The sequence below is a fragment of the Channa argus genome, chromosome 7, assembly GCF_033026475.1.
Source record: "Channa argus isolate prfri chromosome 7, Channa argus male v1.0, whole genome shotgun sequence".
NCBI lineage: Eukaryota > Metazoa > Chordata > Actinopteri > Anabantiformes > Channidae > Channa > Channa argus.
Window position 1 is genome coordinate 10,651,438 of NC_090203.1, and position 23,070 is coordinate 10,674,507.

The 23,070-nt window shown below is 38.2% G+C and overlaps 4 protein-coding genes across 8 annotated transcripts; 2 read left to right on the top strand and 2 right to left on the bottom strand.

Annotated features, from left to right (window-relative positions):
- Positions 1-14: 14 nt before the first annotated feature.
- isoc2 (isochorismatase domain containing 2) lies at positions 15-2,717 on the bottom strand. 4 transcript variants are annotated; one of them, XM_067509391.1, is made up of 7 exons: positions 2,604-2,702; positions 2,413-2,452; positions 2,036-2,160; positions 1,688-1,900; positions 1,325-1,395; positions 1,124-1,241; positions 166-441 (listed from the first exon to the last, which is right to left on the bottom strand). In XM_067509391.1, coding segments are annotated over exons 2-7 (627 nt in total). In that variant the 5' UTR covers positions 2,414-2,452; positions 2,604-2,702; the 3' UTR covers positions 166-342. The 4 variants fall into 4 exon arrangements, with proteins under 4 accessions (XP_067365493.1, XP_067365494.1, XP_067365492.1 ...); XM_067509390.1 differs by having other exon boundaries at positions 167-441; positions 2,413-2,491; positions 2,604-2,717; XM_067509392.1 differs by lacking the exons at positions 166-441; positions 2,604-2,702 and adding an exon at positions 15-146 and having other exon boundaries at positions 2,413-2,597.
- atg12 (ATG12 autophagy related 12 homolog (S. cerevisiae)) lies at positions 2,708-5,363 on the top strand. 2 transcript variants are annotated; one of them, XM_067509395.1, is made up of 5 exons: positions 2,715-2,848; positions 2,989-3,063; positions 3,761-3,897; positions 4,022-4,084; positions 5,174-5,363. In XM_067509395.1, the coding sequence occupies exons 1-5, from the start codon at positions 2,755-2,757 to the stop codon at positions 5,231-5,233; spliced, it is 429 nt and encodes a 142-aa protein (XP_067365496.1). In that variant the 5' UTR covers positions 2,715-2,754; the 3' UTR covers positions 5,234-5,363. The 2 variants fall into 2 exon arrangements, with proteins under 2 accessions (XP_067365497.1, XP_067365496.1); XM_067509396.1 differs by lacking the exon at positions 2,989-3,063 and having other exon boundaries at positions 2,708-2,848.
- Positions 5,364-5,509: 146 nt separating this feature from the next.
- On the top strand, positions 5,510-12,247 carry si:ch211-149k23.9 (germ cell-specific gene 1-like protein). Its single transcript, XM_067509388.1, has 8 exons — positions 5,510-6,067; positions 7,117-7,173; positions 7,980-8,442; positions 10,533-10,715; positions 10,850-10,897; positions 11,014-11,166; positions 11,269-11,380; positions 11,532-12,247. The coding sequence occupies exons 3-8, from the start codon at positions 8,247-8,249 to the stop codon at positions 11,902-11,904; spliced, it is 1,065 nt and encodes a 354-aa protein (XP_067365489.1). The 5' UTR covers positions 5,510-6,067; positions 7,117-7,173; positions 7,980-8,246; the 3' UTR covers positions 11,905-12,247.
- A 437-nt stretch (positions 12,248-12,684) lies between these two features.
- On the bottom strand, positions 12,685-16,358 carry rcvrn2 (recoverin 2). The gene is made up of 3 exons (XM_067509394.1): positions 15,840-16,358; positions 14,036-14,147; positions 12,685-13,643 (listed from the first exon to the last, which is right to left on the bottom strand). The coding sequence occupies exons 1-3, from the start codon at positions 16,218-16,220 to the stop codon at positions 13,555-13,557; spliced, it is 582 nt and encodes a 193-aa protein (XP_067365495.1). The 5' UTR covers positions 16,221-16,358; the 3' UTR covers positions 12,685-13,554.
- Positions 16,359-23,070: the final 6,712 nt, after the last annotated feature.

Consider the following 23,070-nt stretch of genomic DNA (forward strand, 5'->3'; position numbering starts at 1 on the left):
ACACCAAGTAATAATTAAAGTAGAAGCATCACTTTATTGAATCACTTTACAAGTATCTATTAAACAGAATGATGATCTCTCTACAAAGCACTGAAGAAGTTGAGGAGGCCAGTGTCAGGGGACGGATGGGCCAAGAGCTTCTGGATCTGTCAAAACAGTGGATACATTTTTTGTGAGCACTTTAATTACATTCATGTACCATATTCTCAGGATTCCCCTTACTGTCAGATGTTGAGCTTGAAGCTGTGTTTTATTTTTCTCCATCAAATTTCAAACATTTTTTGGCCAAAATAGGTTGGCAGGTAGCTAGCTGTAACGACCATAGCAGGATAAGGACATATCTTATAAGATGGCACCCCCATCCTCCAAGACGGCATGATGTAATTTCGCATTGTTGGTTTGCACATCTGTCCATCCAGGAAGACTTGAGCTGCAACTCAACTATGAATCAATTAAGTAATTGGCTGATCAATAACAAATGAATAGACTATTCTGACCATTCTAATAGATTATTCTAACCATATTTTAGGCAAAAGCTAACTTTTTTTATTTTCAGTTTCTCAAATGTGAAACCTGAATCTTTTTCTTTCTTATGCACTAAAGCAGTGGTTCTCAATCCTGGTCCTCAAGGAGCCCTGCTCTGCTTGTTTTCCAACTATCCACTGCTGATGACCTGCATCAGGTATTTTCACTCAATCAGAATATGGAAGACACCATCACAGATGAGGGTGGAATGGTTGAAGACAAAGTGAACTGGTATCTTCCAGCTTCTGATTGACTGAACACACCTGATCCAGTTCATCAGCAGTAGTTAGGGCAGGGTTGCATGAAAAACAAGCAGAGCAGTTGTCCTTGAGGACCCAGATTGAGAACTACTTCACTTAAAAAAACTGAATATTTTGGCTATTGACAGACAATTGACAATAAAGAGGTCACCTAAGACTGTAGAAAATGGTCAAACACAAATACCTATTATTGTCTGACAATAAATTATCTAATAAAATAATCAATCAATATTGGGAGCAATGGGTATTACATTTTATTTGCTATACTGTCAGGCTTACATTTATGACTCATGTAAACAAACAAAGTCAGAGTATCAGAGAGAAACTGGAGTAAGCACCTCCTTAAAGTTGGGGTGTCTGGCATCTTGAACCAGCTGCAGCATAACAGCCTCTGTGGTTGTGAGATAGGCTCCGCTTTGCTTCAGTCGGGACAGAGCAAACAAACGGTCTGTCTGGCTGTGGAGGAAGACACAAAGGTCTGTCGTAACATACACTGCAGGTACACATTTGTATTTATTGCTATAATTAACCACAGATACCTTCTGGATGAGACAGCATCAGCCACAATATGGACCTCCATTCCCTTTTCAAGCAGATCATATGTTGTGCACTGAAAGAAGGACAGAGAAAAGAATCATTCATTGATTGTTGAGGCCGGGTTCCACAACAGGCAACAAAAACTAGAACACTGTAATTACATAATAACACATTACACAAAAAGCCACAAAAGTTTTAATATCATCCATCACATTATCATATATGTCATACTTGGGTTTTTTTTAAACTAGCTTTTAAATGTATATAGGGACTATTTTAAAGTCTTTAAGGCTAGAAAAGCAATATGTTTATCAGAACAAAACAACTGTAAGACAATTATACATTTATTTTTTTTTACAACTTACTGCAATGCAGGCATGTGTTTCTATTCCACACAGTATAGCCTGTTTAGGGTTCCCCAGATCCTGCAGTGCCTTCTCAACCTCTTCTGTCATCATAGTGAATGAAGTTTTGGCATAAGCTGTCAGGTCTCCAGCCCCCAACTCTGGTACTGTCGGACCCAAACCTTTGGGGTACTGCTCTGTCAGAATGGGAGGGATGCTCAGAACACGGCAGGCCTGTGAGACACAGAAAGTATACAGATTTAATCTGATCCATTCAAATAAATCATACTTCCAATCTAATAAATGATTGGTAATTATTGCAGTAGTTGTTTGTGTGTATGTGCGCATGTGTGTAGCTAGTAGTTAAACCTGGAGCAATCTGGATGCATTGCTGACAATGTTAGTGAACTGGAAGATATTGGGTCTAAACTTCTCCTGCATGTCACACAGGAAGACCACTGCATCTGTAGATGAAAGCCTGCCAATGTTTGCCACTGCAAAAGAAAGATCAAGAACAGATTCATGAATTGATACAACATACAAGAGATGCAATGTACACTGTTGAGCACACCTTCATTAGACTATCCGTGAAGCGGACAAAAACATAAATGTCATGTTTTTGGATTTGTTGGGCAAATGGTTGACTTCTTCCTTGCTGTACGTCTTGCTATTGCATTGTCTCGAAAACGATGACACCATTCATAAACACAGCATCATAGGTCAAATAGCAAACAAAATTAACTTACTCTTGTTGACTTAATGCTCCAAAAGTGACCAGAAGTGGGTCTGTAGAATATTTAAAGATGTTAACCTACGTTAGTCAAACTGAAAACACGAAAGGTATATTGCAATATTAACTAAGCACACTGCCACCATCTGAATTATTTATTAAACAAATCCGCTGTTAAATAAATGCATGTCAAAGTCAAAAACAAACCTAGCATGTAGCTAAGAGGACAAACTGTTTCGTTCACTACGAGTATTGACCAATAGCATTCTGCGTCGTCACAATTGACGTTTCGTTCAGTCACTAGTAGCCAGTGTTTGTCTTCGATGGGTGGGAACATCAAACTTAAAGTGGTCTGAAGATGTCTGACAATGCAGAGTCACCAACAGAATCCCAAAAGGAGGAGCCGCAGCCACCATCAGACGACTCGACGACAAATGACGAGAAGAAAAAAAGTAAGAGAGCATGATGCTTTGAATGTTTACCTAGTTAGAGAATAATAACAATCATTTTTATGAGAAGTGTTTCCATAGCCAAAGAAACCAATTCCGGGTATGTGACGTATATGAAAATTGACAGAAATTTTTACCAACAGGAAAGCAGTGTTTTTCTATTTTAGCCAATCAACGTTTACCTTTTTCCCACGTGATACTACCCGTTGGGGTACAAGGTAAAGGTAACGCTAATATTGTTCTTGTGGCAACGTAATGGATTTGTTTTGATATGATACTTCATTTTACAGAGAGTATGTGTTTTATGTAATTTATTACTTAAAGTTTGATGTCATACCAACATCATACATCTCACACAATTGTTATTAAGTCCAAGCTAACGATCTCAAGTTAGCACAAAAGTAGCACAGGCTTGACTGGTATTCGTTTTGGGAAATGACGTTTCAATATATTACATATAGACCCTATAATGACAAACAAACAAACAAAAAACAACAACAACAACATCAAGTAGATGAATAAACACAAGGCTTTCCACAGATAACACAAACTGGGATACAAAATGCAATTACGAAATTAAAATGCAGATCAGAAGTGATTAGAGGGAATAAAATATTGCACGAAACAAATTGTAGCCGAAATCATCATTTTATTTTTTGCATGTGGCACTGGCTTATTATAAATCCATGTAATTCATTGTTATGCAATGTTCTCTGTAATTCCCTGGTGGAAGCATGTCTACACCGTTTTTTTTTTTTTATCCAGTGTGGTGCAGTGGCTACGCATCAATGGAATAAACAATAAAACAACACATCTGCAGAATTTTCCTGAAAAGTTCAAGATTAGATTTGTCTGGACCAGTTTGGGTACTAGCAACAGTTTCACTTTTATTTTCTGACTTTTTTTTTTTTTTAGTCGATGTACTGTTGAAAGCAGTAGGAGACACACCTATAATGAAAACAAAGAAATGGACAGTGGACAGGGGAAGGACGGTACAGTCCCTGGCTCAGTTCATCTCTCGCTTCCTCAAACTGGAAGCCAGTGACCAATTAGTAAGCAATAAGTTTACTGTAAATGCTGGCATTTCATTTTACCAAAATCCTCTGTCTGAAAATGATTTTCAGCTTCAGGTCCTTCAAGTCTCAACTCATAATATGAATCTGTGTTTTCTTTCAGTTCATCTATGTTAACCAGTCTTTTTCCCCCTCACCGGATCAAGAAGTAGGCATTCTTTTTGATGTAAGTTCATGTAAACAGCTTTACTTCCCTGTTTTTGTAGTCTGAATTTATTACGCTCTTTCCTCTAGTAGATAAAATGACAGTCAGCAATCACTAGTTTATTGAAATCAGTAACTGGGAGACAAAAAAGCAGTTAATGGAACAATTACTTTGGTGGGTAAAACAGATTTCAGACAGCATTGTAGAGTGAAGGGGATACAGAATGAACAGTGAGAGCTACAGATGTGCGACATACAGAGCACATGCGGGGGCGACTGTGGCGCAGGAGGTAGAGCGGTCGCCCACCAATCCCGCAACTGGTTTGATCCCCAGCTCCTCCGAAGTGTCCTTGAGCAAGACCATGAACCTCAATTAGTTGCTCCTGGTGAGCATTGTACAGCTCCATAGCAAAAACATCGCTGTGTGTGATTGTGAGTGCGAATGGGTGAATGAGAAGCAATGTAAAGTGCTTTGAGTGCCAATAGATAGAAAAGCACTATATAAATGTAGACCATTTACATGGACTTTTATGCAAAACACAAAGAACTCCATATACAGGTTCCGCTATAGCGGGATGCAGCAGTGAGTCTCTTAGAGGCAAGGCAAGCTGCTAGCCTAAAGTTTAAATATTGATGTAAACTTTGTTTACAAAACTTCAGCTCCAATGATGCAAATATACCTTGTGAATCAGAGACAGACATTAGACTAAAACAGGCCACATGTGGGAACATTTTTGAGGAATAATCTTATTATCTTTTCATTAAATATTAGAATAATTGGCAAGCGGGTCCAGACCATAGAAGAGATTTGACCAGCAGAGGGGGCAATAAGTTTAATTCATGTCAAAAGCCTCTGCTGCTGATTAATTTCTTTACAAGTAACAGTAAAGACCTCAATGCCAAAATTCAGTGCGTCTAGCCAATCATGTCACTGCGCTCAAAAGATGACTGATCAATGTCCAACTAATATTTATTTTCTTAGGGTTATTTATTAGGGTTAGGATCATTTGGGAATTTTACTGTCAATGACATGATTTAATAGTTTTACTATTTTATTTAATGTGTACATTTATGTCCTTCTACCCCATCTCTTTCTCCTGTTCTTTTTCAGTGTTTTGGCAGTGATGGCAAGCTGGTTCTACATTACTGTAAATCTCAGGCCTGGGGTTAAACTACTTTCTGTAACTCTACCTTTGAGTCATTCTCCAGTCAGATGCACAGTTAAATTTTTCTTTACCATTGGTTTTCTTTATGTTTTTATGTAGATAATTATTGTAAATAAATGTTTGTGACAATATAAAGCTCTTTCCTCTGGGTTTTTTTTTTTTAAGGCATCACACTTTGCACCCAAAAATAAACACTTAATGGGCACAGGAATTTAGCTTTGTGTGCTTGTGCTGATAAGGGGAAAAGCACAAGGAAGAGCCCTTTCATTTTCTCATAAGTTGATTCACATTTCCATCCACTCTCTTAGTATAATAATTGAGTTGCCATGTTGTACTTAAACCGGCGACAAAGGTGTTACGAGGTTGAAAAGGGACAGACATAGGAAGTGAGAGAGTACTGCAGTAACAGATGGACTTAGAGGGATTACATGATGAAGGATGGCTTTGTGACATAAATTCCCCAAAAAGACAGAAAGCAGAGAGGAGTGCAGTGGAGACAGACACTCAGTCACTCTTGCATCTCTAGTCTTGTTTCTGATTATTGGCCTTGAGGATTAAAGGGGGAGTGCAGCTGGAGAGGTAAGGGTCACTGATGCTCATCCTGGAGGAGAAAAACCGATAACAGAGGGGAAAGATGAAGAGGGCAGTGGCACTGAGAATCAAGATGGAGCAACTAAAATCAAGCTTTTAAGGAGCTTTTTGATTAAAAGCCCTTGAATGAGGCAGAGAAAACCAATGACTGTAGGCTCACGGGACTGAGGAAAGAGAAGTGAAAAGTAAAATTATTATTTTTCCTCATGCTTGACCTGATCATCTACAGGGACAAGAAAGGGTTTTCGGTAGGTACTTGTCCTGTCATTTGTTATTTTAGTGCTAACATTGACCAGATTAAACAATCTGCTTTTATCTTGAATTTCAGTATTCTTCAGTTATTTTCTTTTTTAAAAAAGGTAAAGATTCTAGGTAAAGATTTCTAAAATGTTTATGATTGTAAACAACTTTAGGTTTTATACATGAAGATTACAACATTGGCTCAGGAAATGTTCTGATATAGATATGTTTTAAAACTCTACTATTTATAGCCCCACAATGGCTAAGATGCAGTGTCTTTAAACTATGTGGTGCTTACAGATATTGAATGCAAGGCTATTTAATGCAAATAGTTTGTGTCCATTCGCTGTCTAAAATATCTAAATGCAAATCTAAAACCAATAAATACAAATATTTAATATAGTGCTTTTAATGATATGTTGAATTGTATTACTTTCTTCTAAGGTAATAAATTTATTATTTTAAGGCCTAATTCCCATGACTTTCTTCTTACTGTGTTTTGAATTATGGCAAATAAACAGATATTCATGAAGCAGAGTGAATTGACCTGCACGCAACTTTTTCATACTGTATTCAGTTTTTATTCGTCACACTGTTATGCTCAATATGTAACCAATAAACATTACTATTCTTTACCACTAAAGAGACTGAAGTACAAAGAGTTGTAATATTATCATTATTAATATTACCACGAGAAAGTATGGTGAAAGTATGAAATATTCGGATCTCTCCCTGTACTTTTGTCCATTGTTACAAAATCAGTAATATGAATCAGCAGTTACATTTTGCACATACAGTATATATTATAAACAGCGTCTGAAGGTTGATGCATATTTTTACCCCGGAAAATATTTGACTTTTAATTATAGCTGATAATGCAGTACAGTATCATCCAGAACACCACTCATTTGATTGAACATGCTTGCATGGTCGCATCATATGGTTGTGTTGTTATTTTTTGTCAACAGCACTTTGCTAACAGAAATCACCAAAAATGGTTTGTCTTGTAGACCGAAGATAATGCAACGAAATAAACTTGTCTTCTGCTGTGTTCCAGAGACTGTGGGCTGACGGGGAAACATTGCATGAAAGCAAGGCAGAGACAGCAGAAATGGTCAGAGTTCACTTCACACTAAAATGCACCTAACACAAACAGATTAAAGCAGATCATCAGGGGATTACTAGCAGAAATTTCATTTCGATCTGTGGCTTATCCATAGTTTCATCAAAAAATAAATTTCTTGTTTTGCTGCCCTTCATTGTGTCTCCTACTTAGGGTCCACCAGTGTTGTTGATAATACGTGACAGGGTCAAGCCGGAGTGTATTAATCGGGAACCATGAAGACATTAGTCAGGGTCGCATTCATTTTTTATTCCTCTATAACCTCACTGTGTGAACAGCTGGATGACCTCAGGCAGCATTAATACTGAAAGCTTATTGTCACCACATGGACACCATGGTTCAAGCCTTTGTGTGCTCCATTCAGTCATTTATTTTCTCTTTCTTTTCAGCTGATGCCTTGATGACAAAATGATGAGAAAGTTAATTATGTTGTTTATCTGTTCTTTAGCTATACAGTTTTGTAAGATAAAATATAGTACTCTTAAATGACATTAACTACTGTAGTCATACTGATCTTGCACAAAACTGTCTACAAGAGTTCAGGGGATGTATGACCACATCACGCACTCCAGTCATCAGTGACGGGATATCACATTAAAGCTGTCTGAGCAGCATACTGCCATGTCTTTGCATCCCACTGTTCTCTCCTACTGTGAACCTCTGTCCACCTAAATCCTGACTTGTTCATTTTTTCTTCCATCTGTCCTTTCCCACGTGTATCAACTTCACGCATCTTATCCCGTCTCCTCTCTCATTTCCCTCATCATCCACTCTTTTTAATCACGCTGACTTTACAGTATCCCATCGTCAGCTTTGCTGTATTATCTTCAATCTCTACTGTTACATCACGTTTATTTTTGCTTTCCATTTAAACCTGGCAGCTCATCTTCTCCTAAACCCACCGCAAAACATACTTCCGTCCCTCTCAATTCCATCTGTGACTGTATTAGTACCCTTTGTGTCATTTGTCTTATTTCCACTTGCACTGTCCCCTTTCTTTGTCTTACTTTCTCCGGTTCTCTTACGCTAACCATCCCCCCACCTCACGCTTCTCCTTTGTGGCCATGCTGGAAGGTATGTCCCGTCGCTCCCGCTCCCTGCTCTCCCTGACCTTGACCACTCTGGCTCTGGCCCTCTCCATCCTCGCTCTCTGCACCTCCTACTGGTGTGAAGGCACACATAAGGTGGTCAAGCCTCTCTGCCTGTCGCCTGTCAAAATGAAGAACTGTGGTCAGAACAACAGCGAGCCTTACACCACAGGTACTGAGATGTTACCTTGTCTATCACCTCTATACATCATTGCTGTGCTTCCTAATGCTTCATTGTCCAATTATAACCCATTTTTCCTTTTAGAATATTAATTATAATGTTCACTTTTGGATGTACACCTTAATCTCCTCCAGTTTCACAATTATTGGTATTGCAGTAGCAAATACAGTGTAGAAGTGCAGACTCTTGAGCTGAATTATAAAATGTGTAACATCAACATTCTTGACTTTATCTCTTTATTTTTCCAGTTAATTCTGATTTGTATTTGTTTTCAAATTGTTTTTCCTTTTATTTAGTAACTTTAAAGAGTGCTAATAACAACTGACATGTAAATAGTAGTGGCGGAAGAAATATTTTAATCCTGTAATTTAGTAGAGTAATTCTTTTCCGATTTTAATTAAGAATGCACTTAACATATTAAGAGTCAAACTGAATGACCCCTGTGACAGTGGTTTATCATTAAACACAACAATGTGGAAGCAATAGTATAAAGTTGCATAATGATGTCCCTGTAATATACATCAAGTCTGTTCTTAAGTACAGTACTTGTGCAGTGTACTAAGTGTAGGAAGATTTTGTAAGAGTTTACCTTTGGGCTGACTAAAGCAAAACAAGTCCCCCTCCTGTCAGCTAAGAACATGTGGCTACCTGTACAGCAAACCGGTGGTAAAAGTAGATCTGTGATGAGTGGAAAATGTTGCCTCATTGTGACTAATCCCAATATATGTTGCAACACGTTCATGGACACGTAACCTAATGAGTTCATTCATTTCTCCTGCCTTATTTCACCAACCGTGCTTTTTTTGACATGAGGCCTTTGTAATAATTTGGATGATATAAATATTCAATCATTGTAACTGAGCAGGTTCAATCCATCACAGCCATAATGGATTATGTTATGATGCTTTGAAACACATTGCTTAGTTAGTTAGCTTGGTGTAATATCACAACACATTAAACCATCACCTGAGCAAAACTAAAGAGGATATGTATAGTAAATGCAAGCTATGATTTCATAGTCAAGAATATACCTCCACACTCAGTAACCAGAATATCTCAGTGTGAATTAATCCAACAAGTGCTGAAGTAAGAATTCAAACTATCCTTAACACATTACTTGTTTTTTTTCTTGTGTGCACTTGCTGGCTAGGTGTACCAAATAAAGTAGTTACTATATGTATACTATATAAACAGTATAACAAGTTATGTTATGTGAATGTTAGCATGCATATGTATGTGACCTGTTGGCCATTGTGGGTGTTGTCACATAAGCCTCCTAAAATGTGATGCACATACAACATGCCGTGTTCTGACTGACTTTAACAATGTTATGGTCACAAATCTGATTACACAAGCACTGAATGTCTTTGCAATGATCTTTGCACTGTGCCACTGCATAACAACCAATAACTAACCTGCCTGAATATAATGACAGGTTTCTCCCAATGTCCTTGGTTATGACATTGATTTAAATCGTTTTTACCCAGAACTTTGTCCCACAGTGAACTTATTATGGCTTAGTTTTAATCTGTGGGGTGTGAGGTTAGATCCCAATGATTTATTTGAACATGACCTGTTCCCTGGTCTTTATTTTCTCAACAGATATGATTAATCCTTGCAAAGATTAAGAGCTCTTATAGCATAAATTGATCTACCTTGACCACTGCTTGTACATTACAAAACAGGATCTACTGTAACCAGTTCACAGTGTTGGACCTAACTCACCAAAAGTGCTCTTTGACAACACAGGAGCATGTTACTTTTAAGGCCAGGTGTAAATAACAAACCTAATCATGTTTTGTCCTCACAATTTTGTTTCTCTGTGTCATTCTAAAGCAGTGTCTTTATTTTTATTTTTTATTTAAAACTCCAGTTTATCCCAAAAAGTGCTTGTGTTCTATTTTATTACCTTACTGACCTTTTGGTGTATTGATTGTGTATGATTTTGGCAAACCTATTTATACTGATGAGGTAAGAGTGCATAAACAGTATCTGTGGGCTGATATAAACATGCATAAAAGTAAACATGAGATGCTCTTTTCAGTCATCTCAGTCAGTCATCTTCCTGTGTCGTCACATAGAGAGTCCTACTCAAAACCCCTTCAACCGCACATTGTCTCCGGCCAGGAGAGAGGAGCTAGCCAAGATCAGAAAGCGACAGCTGGCTAATGCAGTGCACTACATCTGGGAGACAGGGGAAGACAAGTTTGCCTTCAGATACTTTCACACAGGCTTCTGGGAGAGCTGTGAGAAACACAGTGATGGTGAGACCACAAAACACACATCTTTTCAAATATAAACTCACTGGACACAGTGAGGTAAGCTTTCAGGGCAATAATGTTTACAGTGTCCACAAAATCAGTTTGTTTTATCTCTTTATTTTGAACTGCGTTGGTAGGAGAGAAATGTCGAAGCTTCATAGAGTTAACACCCGGGGAAACACAAGGTTAGTTGTGTATACATTCTGTGTCAAAACATACACAGTATATAATGCCCAATTTAAAAAAACATTTTTCTATGTGGAGGTGTGAGTTAATTGAGTCTTATTTTAAAATGCTGTAGGTGTGCTGTGGCTGTCAGTTATTTCAGAATTTACATACATCGGCCTCCTTGGGATAGGCTTCTTACTAATGTGGCTGGAAGTGGTGTGCTCTCATAAAGAGATGCACTCACTAAAAATCAATGCCTATGCAGCGATCTGTACCGTCTTATCAGGTGAGATGTAGTGTGTCTTTTGAATTAACTTAAAAACCATAAATGACCAAGTCATTTTTTTCCCCTAGATATGGTTAATAGGTTTGTGTGATCTCTTATTAGGACTTCTTGGGATGGTGGCTCATATGATGTACACCACAGTATTTCAGATGACAGTCATTGTGGGCCCCAAAGACTGGAGGCCTCAGTCCTGGGACTACGGCTGGTCATTTGCGTAGGTGGCTGCTATTTAGAGATAGCGTGCAAGCCTGTATAATTCAGACATGTGCATGAAACACCTGTTATTTGCATATTAATTTGATTTATTTCTTATACCTCTTATTGATTTCTTTCTTATACCTCATTACTATTTCCTCTCTTTCTAGTCTTGCCTGGGTGTCCTTCAGTTGTTGTATGGGAGCTGCTGTGGTCACACTCAACTCCTACACAAAGACCATCATTGAGCTCCGTCGCAGACAGAGGCTTAGAGTAGAGGAAGCAAGAGCTGCTACTCACGCACCATCTTACGATGAAGTTGTTCCGGGAGGTGGGCTCTACTCTGTCAGTGGCTTACTGCAGTGTCCAGACGGCATGATTGATGTGGCATGGGCACCGAACGGCAGCATGGTTGGAGTGGGAAATGGGGACGTACCAACACTGGTTTTGGTCGGAGGATGTGGGCCAGAGGGGTGTGAGGACTGTGAGAGAGAGATGGATGAGATGGAGGAGGCCATGGACCGAGTTGATTCACCTTGTTAGATAATCAGTGATGCACACATTAAGTAGAAGGTCTAAAAAAGAAAGACACTGTCACTGTGCTGGAAAAGGTTCAATATGAGCAAACAGATCCTGGTTCTCCTTTCTTCTACCTTTACACTGAACAACCAGATTTCAAGAGAAATGAAATGAATACATCTAAAATGTAAAGACAACACTGTGTGTATAGGTCACACTTACATACAAGACTGCAAGTTATCTGGGTATTTCTCAGGGCTTCATGGTAGGAGAGTAAATTTGTCTCAAGATGTAAATGCATGTAAATGTTTGAGTTTATTATTTGCAATAAATGACCGTCATCTCACTATTATTATACCGCACTTATAAGAAGGATGTTTTTTCCTCTGTTGATACCCAACAGAGCATCCTCTCTTCAAAAATAATTTTACAATATATTTTCATTCATCTGAATGAGACACTTAGCATGTTTGTTGACTGCTTCTCTCTCTTGTGAAAATCTTTTGACAGATACAGCATTTGGATGTAATGCATGTATACCAGAAACAAACAAGGTCTCTGTGCAGATGCACAGTCAAGCACATAAGATAGACTCATAGAGACAGAAAGATTACAGAGATTTGAAAAGTCTGCTCTCTGATGTTGAACAGAAGATTATGTGTAAACCAGTAATCCCAAGTTGGATGGAAAGAAGGAGGAACCAAGGAGAGATGGAGGCATGTGAAGGGATGAAGATTGGGGGTGGCGGGGGTTGTGTGTGTAGAGGAGGGATGTTTGTGGTGTAGAATAAAAGTAGGAAAGAAATGCACGCTCACACAACCATGGACTGCACACACATTAAAACAACACAATGAATGCATCACACTATTTAGTGAATAATAGTTAACAAAACATGCCCATCATCTTCTAAAACTTATTCTTTAAATAAAATGATTTCCAGTGTTGAATAAACATACCTAGATTTGCCTTAAATATCTGTAGGTTATACGTTTGGTACTATACTGGATTCTCAGTTAAATACATTTGAGGATGTAAGGCCCAAAGCACCATTTTTTTTATCCACCACCATCACATTATGCAGCCTACTTCTAGGACAAAGTAATTTTTTCCAGGGAAAAATTTATATCCAAGGCACAAAGGTGTGTGAAAATCTTTATTTTTCTTTACATTCAGTAGAATACAGCACTTGAAAACTACATTTCAACATATGTACAAATGCTTCAACAATCTAAAATATAGGTATGATACTAATTTGATATACTGAAATACCAGACATATTACCTAAAGCTACTGTAGCTAATCTAGTGGCCAAACTTTCATGTAAAATATTTTAAAATTTATCAACAGAACAATGTGCTTTATAATAGCCCACCATCCTATTTGCATCAATACATCCACAACAAATACATTCTGGTCTGTACATGTGTTGAAACACTATGCCATAATTTGCCTCTGTTAAAACTCTCGTTGATATAAATTCATTGGAAAACATTGTGACAAACAATGTGTGAAACGACGTTACTGAAAAGTTAGTTCAACCAGGACAATACGGAAAAGAGTATTTACACTGAGTGGCTGAGTCAATTAAACAACAGGAAGGGGAAGATGATAAACCAAAAGTTTAATAGCAATTGAGAAGTCTAATAAGAAGTGCATAGGGAAGCAGGAATGTCTTTACTCTTTGATTGGTTCGTAATGGATAAGACGCATTGCATTCTCATTTTCAATCACTCCCGTGATAAACTCTCCTTCTGCCAGCCGCTCTGTTAGGTGAAACGAGAGAACAAGATGTTATAGTGGGAAGAAAACAACAGACAAGATATACAGGGAGGAGATTGGACTAAACATGAGGTTGAATATGGACTCCTGTATCTTATCTAAGACATCCGGTTTTATCCTCTGTGTGGGTGTGGGTTTGTGACAATAGCATACAATGCAGTAAAGTCATATTAGGTTTTCATGTGTACTAGTAGGTACATAATGAAGTGATGCGGAGGATGTGCATCCAGGTGGATTTGTCATTATTATTATAGCCAAACAGCTGACTTTAAAATGCCATCGTCACTAAAGAATGTGGAAAGAGCTTCTGGGGAGAGGTATTACTAACACTGATTTTATTTCTCTGGCATAAATACAAAGTGATATGTGATACTACCGTTGTCTTTCTTTTCAAAGTAAGCCCACAGCTTGTTGGCTCTCTTCTCTGGTGTGTTCTCATCCTCTGGTAGCCTGCTCTGCTCCTCCTTGGGGATCAGCTTAAAAATGGCCTGAGAGGGGGTTGGTTAAAAAATGGGTGATAACACTGCATCATTTGTCTCATATTAATAACATAAGGAAAATCCACACTGTGCAAAAAACAAACGTTTGTAGAAGCCAGGAAGCATGTAATCTGTTAGACGAGTGACTGAGCTCACAACCCTTGTTAAATTCATTAGCATCTTGTTGCTTCAAACCATTAGTTTCTCTTTATGTTATTATTTCTGTAGTCCCTGATTATAGCTATTACTTATGTTTTACTCATCAAAAAAAGCCCACAGCAGTAACTGCCAGGCTTGTGTATAAATGATCAGACACCATATCTGCAATGATTCACTTACAATCCAGTAGCTTGCAAATGACTGTGCACTTTAGGTTCAGGCCTTTAAGTGTGTGCTCCACTTAGAGCTGAAGCATTCATCTCCCACATTTAAGACACCTAGATTAACATGGATTAGTGCCAAGACACAGGCTTCAAGCCAAACACAAAGATGTCATCTCTTTTCTCTCTGGACTTGCCCCTCAGATCGCGTGGTCTGTGAAGTTCGAGTGGGAGCTCATACATGACAAGGTTGTGAAGTTGTAGTCAGAGATAAAAATAAAGCCAGGCTGTATGAAGCAGCTACACGTGACCTTGTTTACTGTATTTATACTTTAGTCTGTCCTAAACTGAACTTAGTTTGTTTACTTCTGCCTTCCTTGCATGTTTCCTTCTTTTAACACTGGAATATATATGGCACATTCTATGCAATATATAACAACTTTCTATCTTTCTATCTCCAAACGTTAAAACTCCAAAAAAATCTAATTTTGTTTATGGGTTGAATTTGTAACACAGCATTTAAAGTGCAGCTCTATTGTGCTGAGCATGTAAACCTGGTGCATATGGAATCTGGCCAGTTGGCCAGGAATTAAATCCCATTAGAATTCTCGCAGGATTCTCGGCTGATCTGTTTAAAGCTCTTAAAATTCTATAACATTTGTTTTAAAACACATGATAATAAATTGTACATCCTCCATCAGTCTACATTTTAGTATGTAGTCTAAATTGACAACCTTATGAATAATACAAAAATGGATTTGACTGAGGGATGATGAGCGAGCCCTATTAGCAGAGTGGCATCACTCATGAGACTGCCTGCCTATAATGTCTGAGTGCTAAACCTGTAAGAGAGATTATTAGGAGTTGGAGGTTCAAATAGGCTGCTAATTTGTCTGGCAATTAGGACTGAGACCTAAATACCATGAGAGAGATGGACACTTTCAAACAAACAGCAACACATGGACCTTACAGGAGGCGAACAAAACAACTGGAAAACCAGATCGCTGAAAGCCTGATCCCTGATGTAAAATGTTCAGGAAAATGCAATAACTTGTGGCTTCTATGTGCTGCTATTGTATTAGAGTTCATTGTGTCAGATTTTCCTGTAATATTTTTTTCCACTGTAGCTTTGACAATATAAAAATCAACTGAGCATGACTTCAACTTCTTATAGCTCACAATGTATTTACAGTGGGTATTATGAGAGCTAAACAAATTGTGTTTTCTCTGAAAATTGTTAGATATATCTTAAATATATAATATATATAAATATATGAGATATATCTCATTAAGGAAGGGACTCAATTTTGGCCCCACTAAAACCATAATGTCACTCACCTCTTCACTATCACTCATGTCTTAATCTCCACCTCACTCTCACCTGGCAGATCTCTGTCACTTCTGACTTGTTGATGTATCCGTTCTTGTCCACATCAAACAGCGAGAAGGCCCACTCCAGTTTTCGGGTCGTCTTCCCAGTGGAGGTCATGTGCAGTGCAATGATGTACTCCTTGAAGTCCAGCGTGCCATCATCATTGGTGTCAAAGGAGCGAAACACATGCCGTGCGTAGGACTTGGCATCGCTCTCAGGGAAGAAGCGGGAGTAGATCTGCTCAAACTCTTCTGGTGTGATGCGTCCCGTTGGGCACTGCTTCTGGAAGTTCTCGTACCACTGGCTGATTTCATTTTCAGTAAATTTGGTGTTAAGCTTGAGGTCCTCCAGGATCTCCTTTGATATTGCGCTACTGGTGGTATTTCCCATGATAGTTGCTTAGAGTGTCTAATAACAGTAAGGTATTAGTTCTGTCAAACTCCTTCAGCGGCTTGCCACCTGAATTTTTTTTGTCCAAAATATCTTCAAATCAGTGGCCCGACTTCTTCTTTTGATGTTGGAGGCCAAACAGAACTCTGCAACTGAGTAAAATAGGATTCATTATTTTTACTGTCGGCAAATAACTGTCAGGATGATCATAAACATATAGAAAGCTTACCCCTGTGTTGTGCGATCAGACGATGGCTGGAGAATTGAATGTCTGTCTTTAAGACAGTGTGATTTAAGGAGGGCAGGGGAAATACCGACTGGGTTAATTCTGTTAATACGGGATTTAAGGTGGCTGAGCTTTTGACTGAAATGAACCCCTAGATTCTAATTTTTACTACTGGGTCTGAAAGTCTAGAAAGATCTACATGACAACACTATATTAATTCTTGGGTTAAACCACTTATACAGTAGGTGCTCTGAGTTATGCCTTATGGCAATTTATCCAAGAAGCTAATAATAATAATAATAATAATAATAGTCTTAAAACCACAATATTATTCATTTAACAGCTGCATTTCATTGTGTTCTCATAATCCCAACTTTATGACATAGATTCTGCTCTGGTGTCTGTTGTTAAGCATTAATCACAAAAACATCAAAATTAGTTTGGTAAACTGGCCATCAGACTAGAATGCATCCTGAGAAATTCTAAAGACGATGGTTGGGAACAAGGTAGGTTCAGGTTCTCAGTATTATGACAGTTCAATTTTATTATCATTCAGTTCAGTTCAGTATGTCTGGTATTTCAGTGCTGGCTTTTGGGTTTAGTTGACCACTGACATCTAATTCTAGACTACCATCTGTGCAGCTCTCAACCAAAGTTTTTTCCAATCCCACTTCCACCTCTCACACTATTGTCACTGCCAGCTTTCTTAACCACCTTCCTGTCCTACGTGAGCGACGTTGTTGGTCGTTTTTTTTACTTTTCTGTTATTATCCTGGGTTTGTTTTACTGGTGTCAATCTCTGAGCCCTTCCCGTGCCCTAGACTAAACTTGGCTTAACTCTGCTTTACACACCAACACAAACAGGTACGCTAATTACTTCACTTTCACTTTCCACTCAGGCCCTTTTAACTCAGTCCTAAACCTTTGGGCATTTTATGGTACATCATAAGGTGCCCATTATTATTCCCCACACCCTGTAGCAGGGGTCACAGTAATTATCAGCACATTAGTCTCACTTCATGAAACTTAAGTTGACACATTTACGTCATCGCTCTGTTTTTGTGTGTGCGTCTGTGTCTGTGCTCTGATTAGACTAAAAGTCTTATCTTGTTTGTCTTAACTATTGTTACAGACCAACTTAGCATGGGGATGGGGGCATATGACAAATTTTATGAGTTACATAATTACACAAGGGTGTGTAAAAGGAAATGGGACAGCATTTTGTAGCATTTCTTTGATTAACCCTCTCTATAAACTCGATGACTATAAGCCATACTATTTTGTAGCAGAATTTTCTGCTCCGTAAATATTCTCAGTGAGTCCATCTATTGGATTACTCTTGCCCTGCCCTGTCCCACCCAATCCAACACTTAGCCAATTACCATCATCTTCAGCCCGTGGGTGCCATTGCCAATAGAATTAACCCCTCTTCTCCACAAAACAATCCCTGACATCTGACTTATACCCCGGACATGGCTTATTGCTGTAATGGTTTTGTGGAATGTGAATGTATGGCATTTAAACAAAATAATGACACTCTTGTCAGTCCTACTAAGGGAATGATGATAATGCCTTTATATATGTCTTTTGTGGGCTGCAATGTATAACACTAACACCAAAAACAGCTTAGTAACAGGTGAAGGGGTGTATTAATAGTAGAAGTCAACACATCTAAATTTATCTGCAATTAGGCAAGTGGCTCATCCTTGGCAACATCCCAGTTGGCTGGGCAGCATTATAGCGTATTAACTGAATGTATTGGGCTTCACCTGTGTTACAGCATTGACCCATGAAACGTCAGCAGTGACCTATATACCCAGTGTCAAGACACTAGGTTAATAAGACAATTCATTCATGCATTGCTTGGTGAATGATAAGAGGATTCTAAAGCAATGTTTATCATTACAGTTTGTTCAATTTAAATTTCTGTATAACTGTTCGAACTGATTCTTTTCAAAAATAATAATAGCTTGATAGCGCTACATAACAGTGGAGAAACCTGTTATCTAAGTTTCTGATCGCATTTCAAGACAGTCACAAGTTTAAATGCTAAACCTCAGATCAGTTATAGAAATAATAGCACTGCTGAAACACTTTGCTCCTCACTACCAGTGACGTGACAAATAGGAACCCTTAGCAGGAAAGAGTTTAAAAAAAAAAAAAAAACATTTAGCAGCCCAAACAATGCCTTGGTGGGACAGAAGTTAAGACTGAATGAGAGAGGAAAAGAGGAAGGGAGTTGTTCTTAGATAAATATCTGGTAATGGTTATAATGGTGCTTAATGACAGACGAGAACTTCCTACTGAAGACAAGAAAACAAACAAATGACAACAATCTTGACAATTGTGCCCACCATTTTGTTAGACCTCAAGTTGTGAAGTATTTCATAAAGGTAACAGCCCTAGGGACCGCCGCTTTCTAAACCTTTAGTCCAGAGAGAAATCCAGCAGGACCTCTAGGATTTTACCCACAGGGGGTTTAATCTATAAATATCACATTATATGTGATATTTTACAATTTATGGTACTACTCCTGGTCACAGTTTTGCCCGACACACAAGCTCCTGAAATAAAACAGAGGTAAGCACTGCTTTACTTTTTAATTAAAACGTATTGTATTTGTAAAAGTATAAATATTTTCTGTATTTTATAATTCAAATCTAGTGTAAGCTGTGTAAGGCCTAGGCTTTCATATTCTGGTGTGTCAAACTTATACAGTTTATCTTTGAAAAACTTGAGGTCATTTGGAAGTTTCAGCTAGAGCAATTTTATTTTCATAATAACATTATATACAGTTGGACTACTTTAATTACTGTAGTAATTAGACTATTGTTTTCTGTTTGATGAATAAGGCGTTACTCCGTAGTCTCCAATGGTTGCCCTGTCTTTATATCTGTCTTTATATCTGGATTCGTCTCCTTATTTATTTCACTTTAGAAATCATAAAAGCATTTGTGATGCTTTTAATTCAAATGACTCTAAAGATAATCATGCATTTAAAGTTTTCAAACTGTGTCTGAATAACAGTTCTTAAAAGCATATCAACTTTTTCTCTTGAAATAAATATTTTATATTGGCAAACAAATAACAATCAGTTATCAGCTGTCTCTTGCTGGAAGTTATAAGCCTTTAAGTTGATTACTTCACTTTATAACTAAACTAAAATATTAGTGCAGGTCAAATAAACGTTTTTGTAGCTTTAACACCTCACATTCAATCAGACCAGATATGAGTGGAAAAAGAGGGCACGGTGAAGTAAAATACAAGCCAACCCTTTTGGAGGGGAACTTTCAACATTTTGCATAATTATTATTTGTCTCTTTAACCCAAACTGTGCCATGTTGTATGAACAAGAAAGAAGAGGACGCAGCAGTGTCTTTCAATTTACATTTGGCCATTTGACGGAGGATTTTGAACCCACCATGACAACCAAGATGGAAAGGCTCGACCCTTCAGCCCTATCAGATGCTCCTGCTGCTGTCACTTACAACAGTAAAACTGAGAGTGTGGTCGTACCAGGAGGAGTCACTTCAGTGTTGGGAATCACTGTGGTGACTGGAGGTGCTGAACTGACCTGTGGATCCTGCATGCTGGCCTTTTGTTTCTGGGCAACTCTTATCGGCTTCAGTTGTGTCACCGTGGGTATGTGGGAACAACTGTACCACCACCCAGAAGAAACTTCTCACTTACTGGGAATGGGAATTGTGATTCTAGTAGTCAGTTTGGTGACTCTGTTAAGTGTTGTGATGTATAATTGCCTGAGTAAAAAGACACAAGAGAAGAGGGAGGATGGAAAAGAAGTTCTTGTAGAGAATGAGAGGGTAATTAAAAAGCTCACAGTTTAAAATAATAGGATAATGAAAGAATATAAAGAAAGTGATAATTGACCTGCAAAGAATTTTGATTGACTAAAATAACATGCAGTCATATGGTGCAGGAAAAAACATTCCCATTGTGCTTAGATCTCCATGTAAGACCCACTCTAAAGCCTGCACTTACTTTCAGTCTAGATTTTGCAGAAATTCAACTCCTATGTTCCAAGAAAATGCTATACTACAAAAGAAAGTTAATAATTCAAACTGCACTATATCTAGTCAACTATGGCTAGTCAGCTATAGTTACTTTGATGATCGAGAAACACACTCAACATGTTTGTATGCTATAAAATATGACTTTTTATGTTTTTTTTACAAGGTTACAGCTTAAGCTACATAGCAGCATACAAAGTATGAAAATAAGCTTTACTTCATTTAACATTTTACAAATAAATATACATCAGTAATAAACAACAGTGTCACATATACTTGTGTAAATAACTTTCTGCTGACTGACAAATACTTTTAATTATGATTCATTATCCGGCTGCTACAGTAGCAGAATGCCAAATTCTGTATTTATGCTTGAGGGAAATTGTTGAACTAAATTTAGTCCATTTATTAATTGTGTGGTGTTGCATTATTATTATTTTTTTTAATATTTCAACTTTTATTGAGGTAGTACTTCATCCATCACTACTTTTACTAGTAAGTTTTTATGTTGCATTTGTCAATTTTACATGTATCTTTCACAGGTAAAATATGCAATAAATTCAATAAATCGGAATAAATATGTGAAATGTGTATGCTTTGTAGTATATACAGACAGTAATCATGAGAGTGATTAATACCTGGTAAAAGCAAGTGGATTACAACGGCAATCTGTGAAAATAGGCCCTAATATGTAAATGGGCCTCATGCAGATATGGAAAAGTAGGATAATAAAAGCTAGGATAGGATAGGAGAAGATAGGATTGTATCTTACAGGGTTGCAGAATGAAGTCAGGAAAACACAAACTAAAAAAATCAACAGAAATAAAAAGGAAACATGACAGAGTGTAAATGTGTTTGCAACTCCATCTGCTGGGACAAACAAAGACTGCAACCACTTTGTTCAGTGGCCAACATAACTTCGCCTGAACAGTAAATACTATCTCTCAGTTTTTGGAGATGGCGGACAGGATGATCAGGTGATGGAAGAAACACAATGTTTGGAGCCAACACAGATTTGATGACCGTCAGGAGTGCTTTTTCACTAGAATGACTACTTCTTAAGGTGGACTTGTTAAGATCAAGGAGGTTGTAGAGCGAAAGAAATCTGAGGTTTGATCAATAACTGGTCGTTTCAGGGTCTTGGCCAAAAAGTGAAGAAGAGAGACAGGTCTGTAACTTTCCACAAGGACCGTTGAGAGGGAACTTCTTAAGCAGTGGGATAATCCAGGCTGTTTTAAATGTGCTGGGGAAGGTGCCTGTTGTGAGACATATATTCATGATTTATGTAATGGCTGGTATGTGTGTGGGTGCAGATGCATGTAGGCTAGGGGAGGAGATGGGATCCAGAGAACAGGCGGTTTTAAAGGTTTGAGAGAAGGAGTGTGGATGTGTCCTTCACAGTCACAATGGACAGGAGAGTGATGCAAGTAGAATAGCTTCCTGGTGTCCGTTCATTTTTTTCTTTGGTGACACTATTCAGCTAGAGCAGATGGGGTCTTGGACTTGTTCCACTTCCTCCCATCAGTTCTGGGTGCGGTATTCACAGATCATATCACTGAGCCAGGAATTAGAAGGTGGAGAGGGACAGACAGGCCTGAAAGACATGGGACAGAGACTATTCAGACAGGTTAAGTGTATGTGCTGACAGTGTATTCGTGCCTGTGTCTGTGTAGAGAAGGTGGAGAGGACATGTGGTGAGGGATGCAGAGACCAGGTTAAGAAAACTGCTCAGGATTGAGAGGCCTGAGGTTGGGGCAGCAAGTAACAAGTAGGGGGGGGAGTGCATCACAAAGCTGTCTTCATGTGTGCAATTCTTTGGTTCTAAATTGTTTTACATAGTACGGATTTGTAAGATCTGAGAAAATTCATTTTACAAGACATTCACAAAGATGGACCATGTATGCCATAAAACCCTACTATACAGTATTTCTGCTATTACTGTTTCTGCGATAATCCCTCCATTACAAAACAAGTTTAATGAAGGTATAACTTTCGGCTCTAGGTAATTGTGATGAGCATGTGTCACTATAATCTGAGTTATTGCAAACTAAGGCAATTAATCTAGAGGACAGTCATAGTCCTATACAGTCAGTATAGGACTGACAGTCCTATACTCAGCACTAATAACAAAATGCTCCTTACATATGCTACATGACCAAAATATGTAATGCAAAGCTATATCTAATCCATTTTTTTATGTTTTTGATTTAACGGACACGTTTTTACCTAAGTAACCTTTTAAAATAAACACTTGCACGTAATAAGGTGTTTTTTAAATTTCAGAGTAATTCTTCCACTACTTTTATTTGGGACGCAAACAATAACTTTCAAGTACGATCCGATCACCTCGGGTTACACGGGAAACGACGTCCAGCTTGTTTTCGGGGTGTGCAACGTATTTTTACAGGTATCAGCACTCTGCAGCGCTTGAGTCAGGTCACCTGACAGCCTCCTGCAACTTTCACAGTCACGTGTTATCGTTTAAGTTTCAGGAAACTTTTTTTTTCTTCGTCTGAAAACAAAACTGCAAACGTCCCGCCTCCTATTCTCTCCTATTGGGTTCAGCCGACAATTGCAGCGCTTTGATTGGCCACTC

Coding starts and splice junctions, on each gene's coding strand:
- isoc2 (XM_067509391.1), bottom strand. Junction 1,901..2,035: donor ATGCATCCAGATTGCTCCAG/GTTTAACTACTA, acceptor TGTGTCTCACAG/GCCTGCCGTGTTCTGAGCAT. Junction 1,242..1,324: donor GATGCTGTCTCATCCAGAAG/GTATCTGTGGTT, acceptor CTTCCTCCACAG/CCAGACAGACCGTTTGTTTG.
- atg12 (XM_067509395.1), top strand. CDS start 2,755: ATGTCTGACAATGCAGAGTCACCAACAGAATCCCAAAAGGAGGAGCCG. Junction 3,064..3,760: donor ACTACCCGTTGGGGTACAAG/GTAAAGGTAACG, acceptor TTTTTTTTTTAG/TCGATGTACTGTTGAAAGCA. Junction 4,085..5,173: donor AAGTAGGCATTCTTTTTGAT/GTAAGTTCATGT, acceptor GTTCTTTTTCAG/TGTTTTGGCAGTGATGGCAA.
- si:ch211-149k23.9 (XM_067509388.1), top strand. CDS start 8,247: ATGCTGGAAGGTATGTCCCGTCGCTCCCGCTCCCTGCTCTCCCTGACC. Junction 11,167..11,268: donor GATCTGTACCGTCTTATCAG/GTGAGATGTAGT, acceptor ATCTCTTATTAG/GACTTCTTGGGATGGTGGCT. Junction 11,381..11,531: donor GACTACGGCTGGTCATTTGC/GTAGGTGGCTGC, acceptor CTCTCTTTCTAG/TCTTGCCTGGGTGTCCTTCA.
- rcvrn2 (XM_067509394.1), bottom strand. CDS start 16,220: ATGGGAAATACCACCAGTAGCGCAATATCAAAGGAGATCCTGGAGGAC. Junction 14,148..15,839: donor AAGTGACAGAGATCTGCCAG/GTGAGAGTGAGG, acceptor ACCCCCTCTCAG/GCCATTTTTAAGCTGATCCC. Junction 13,644..14,035: donor CTTTGAAAAGAAAGACAACG/GTAGTATCACAT, acceptor TTCACCTAACAG/AGCGGCTGGCAGAAGGAGAG.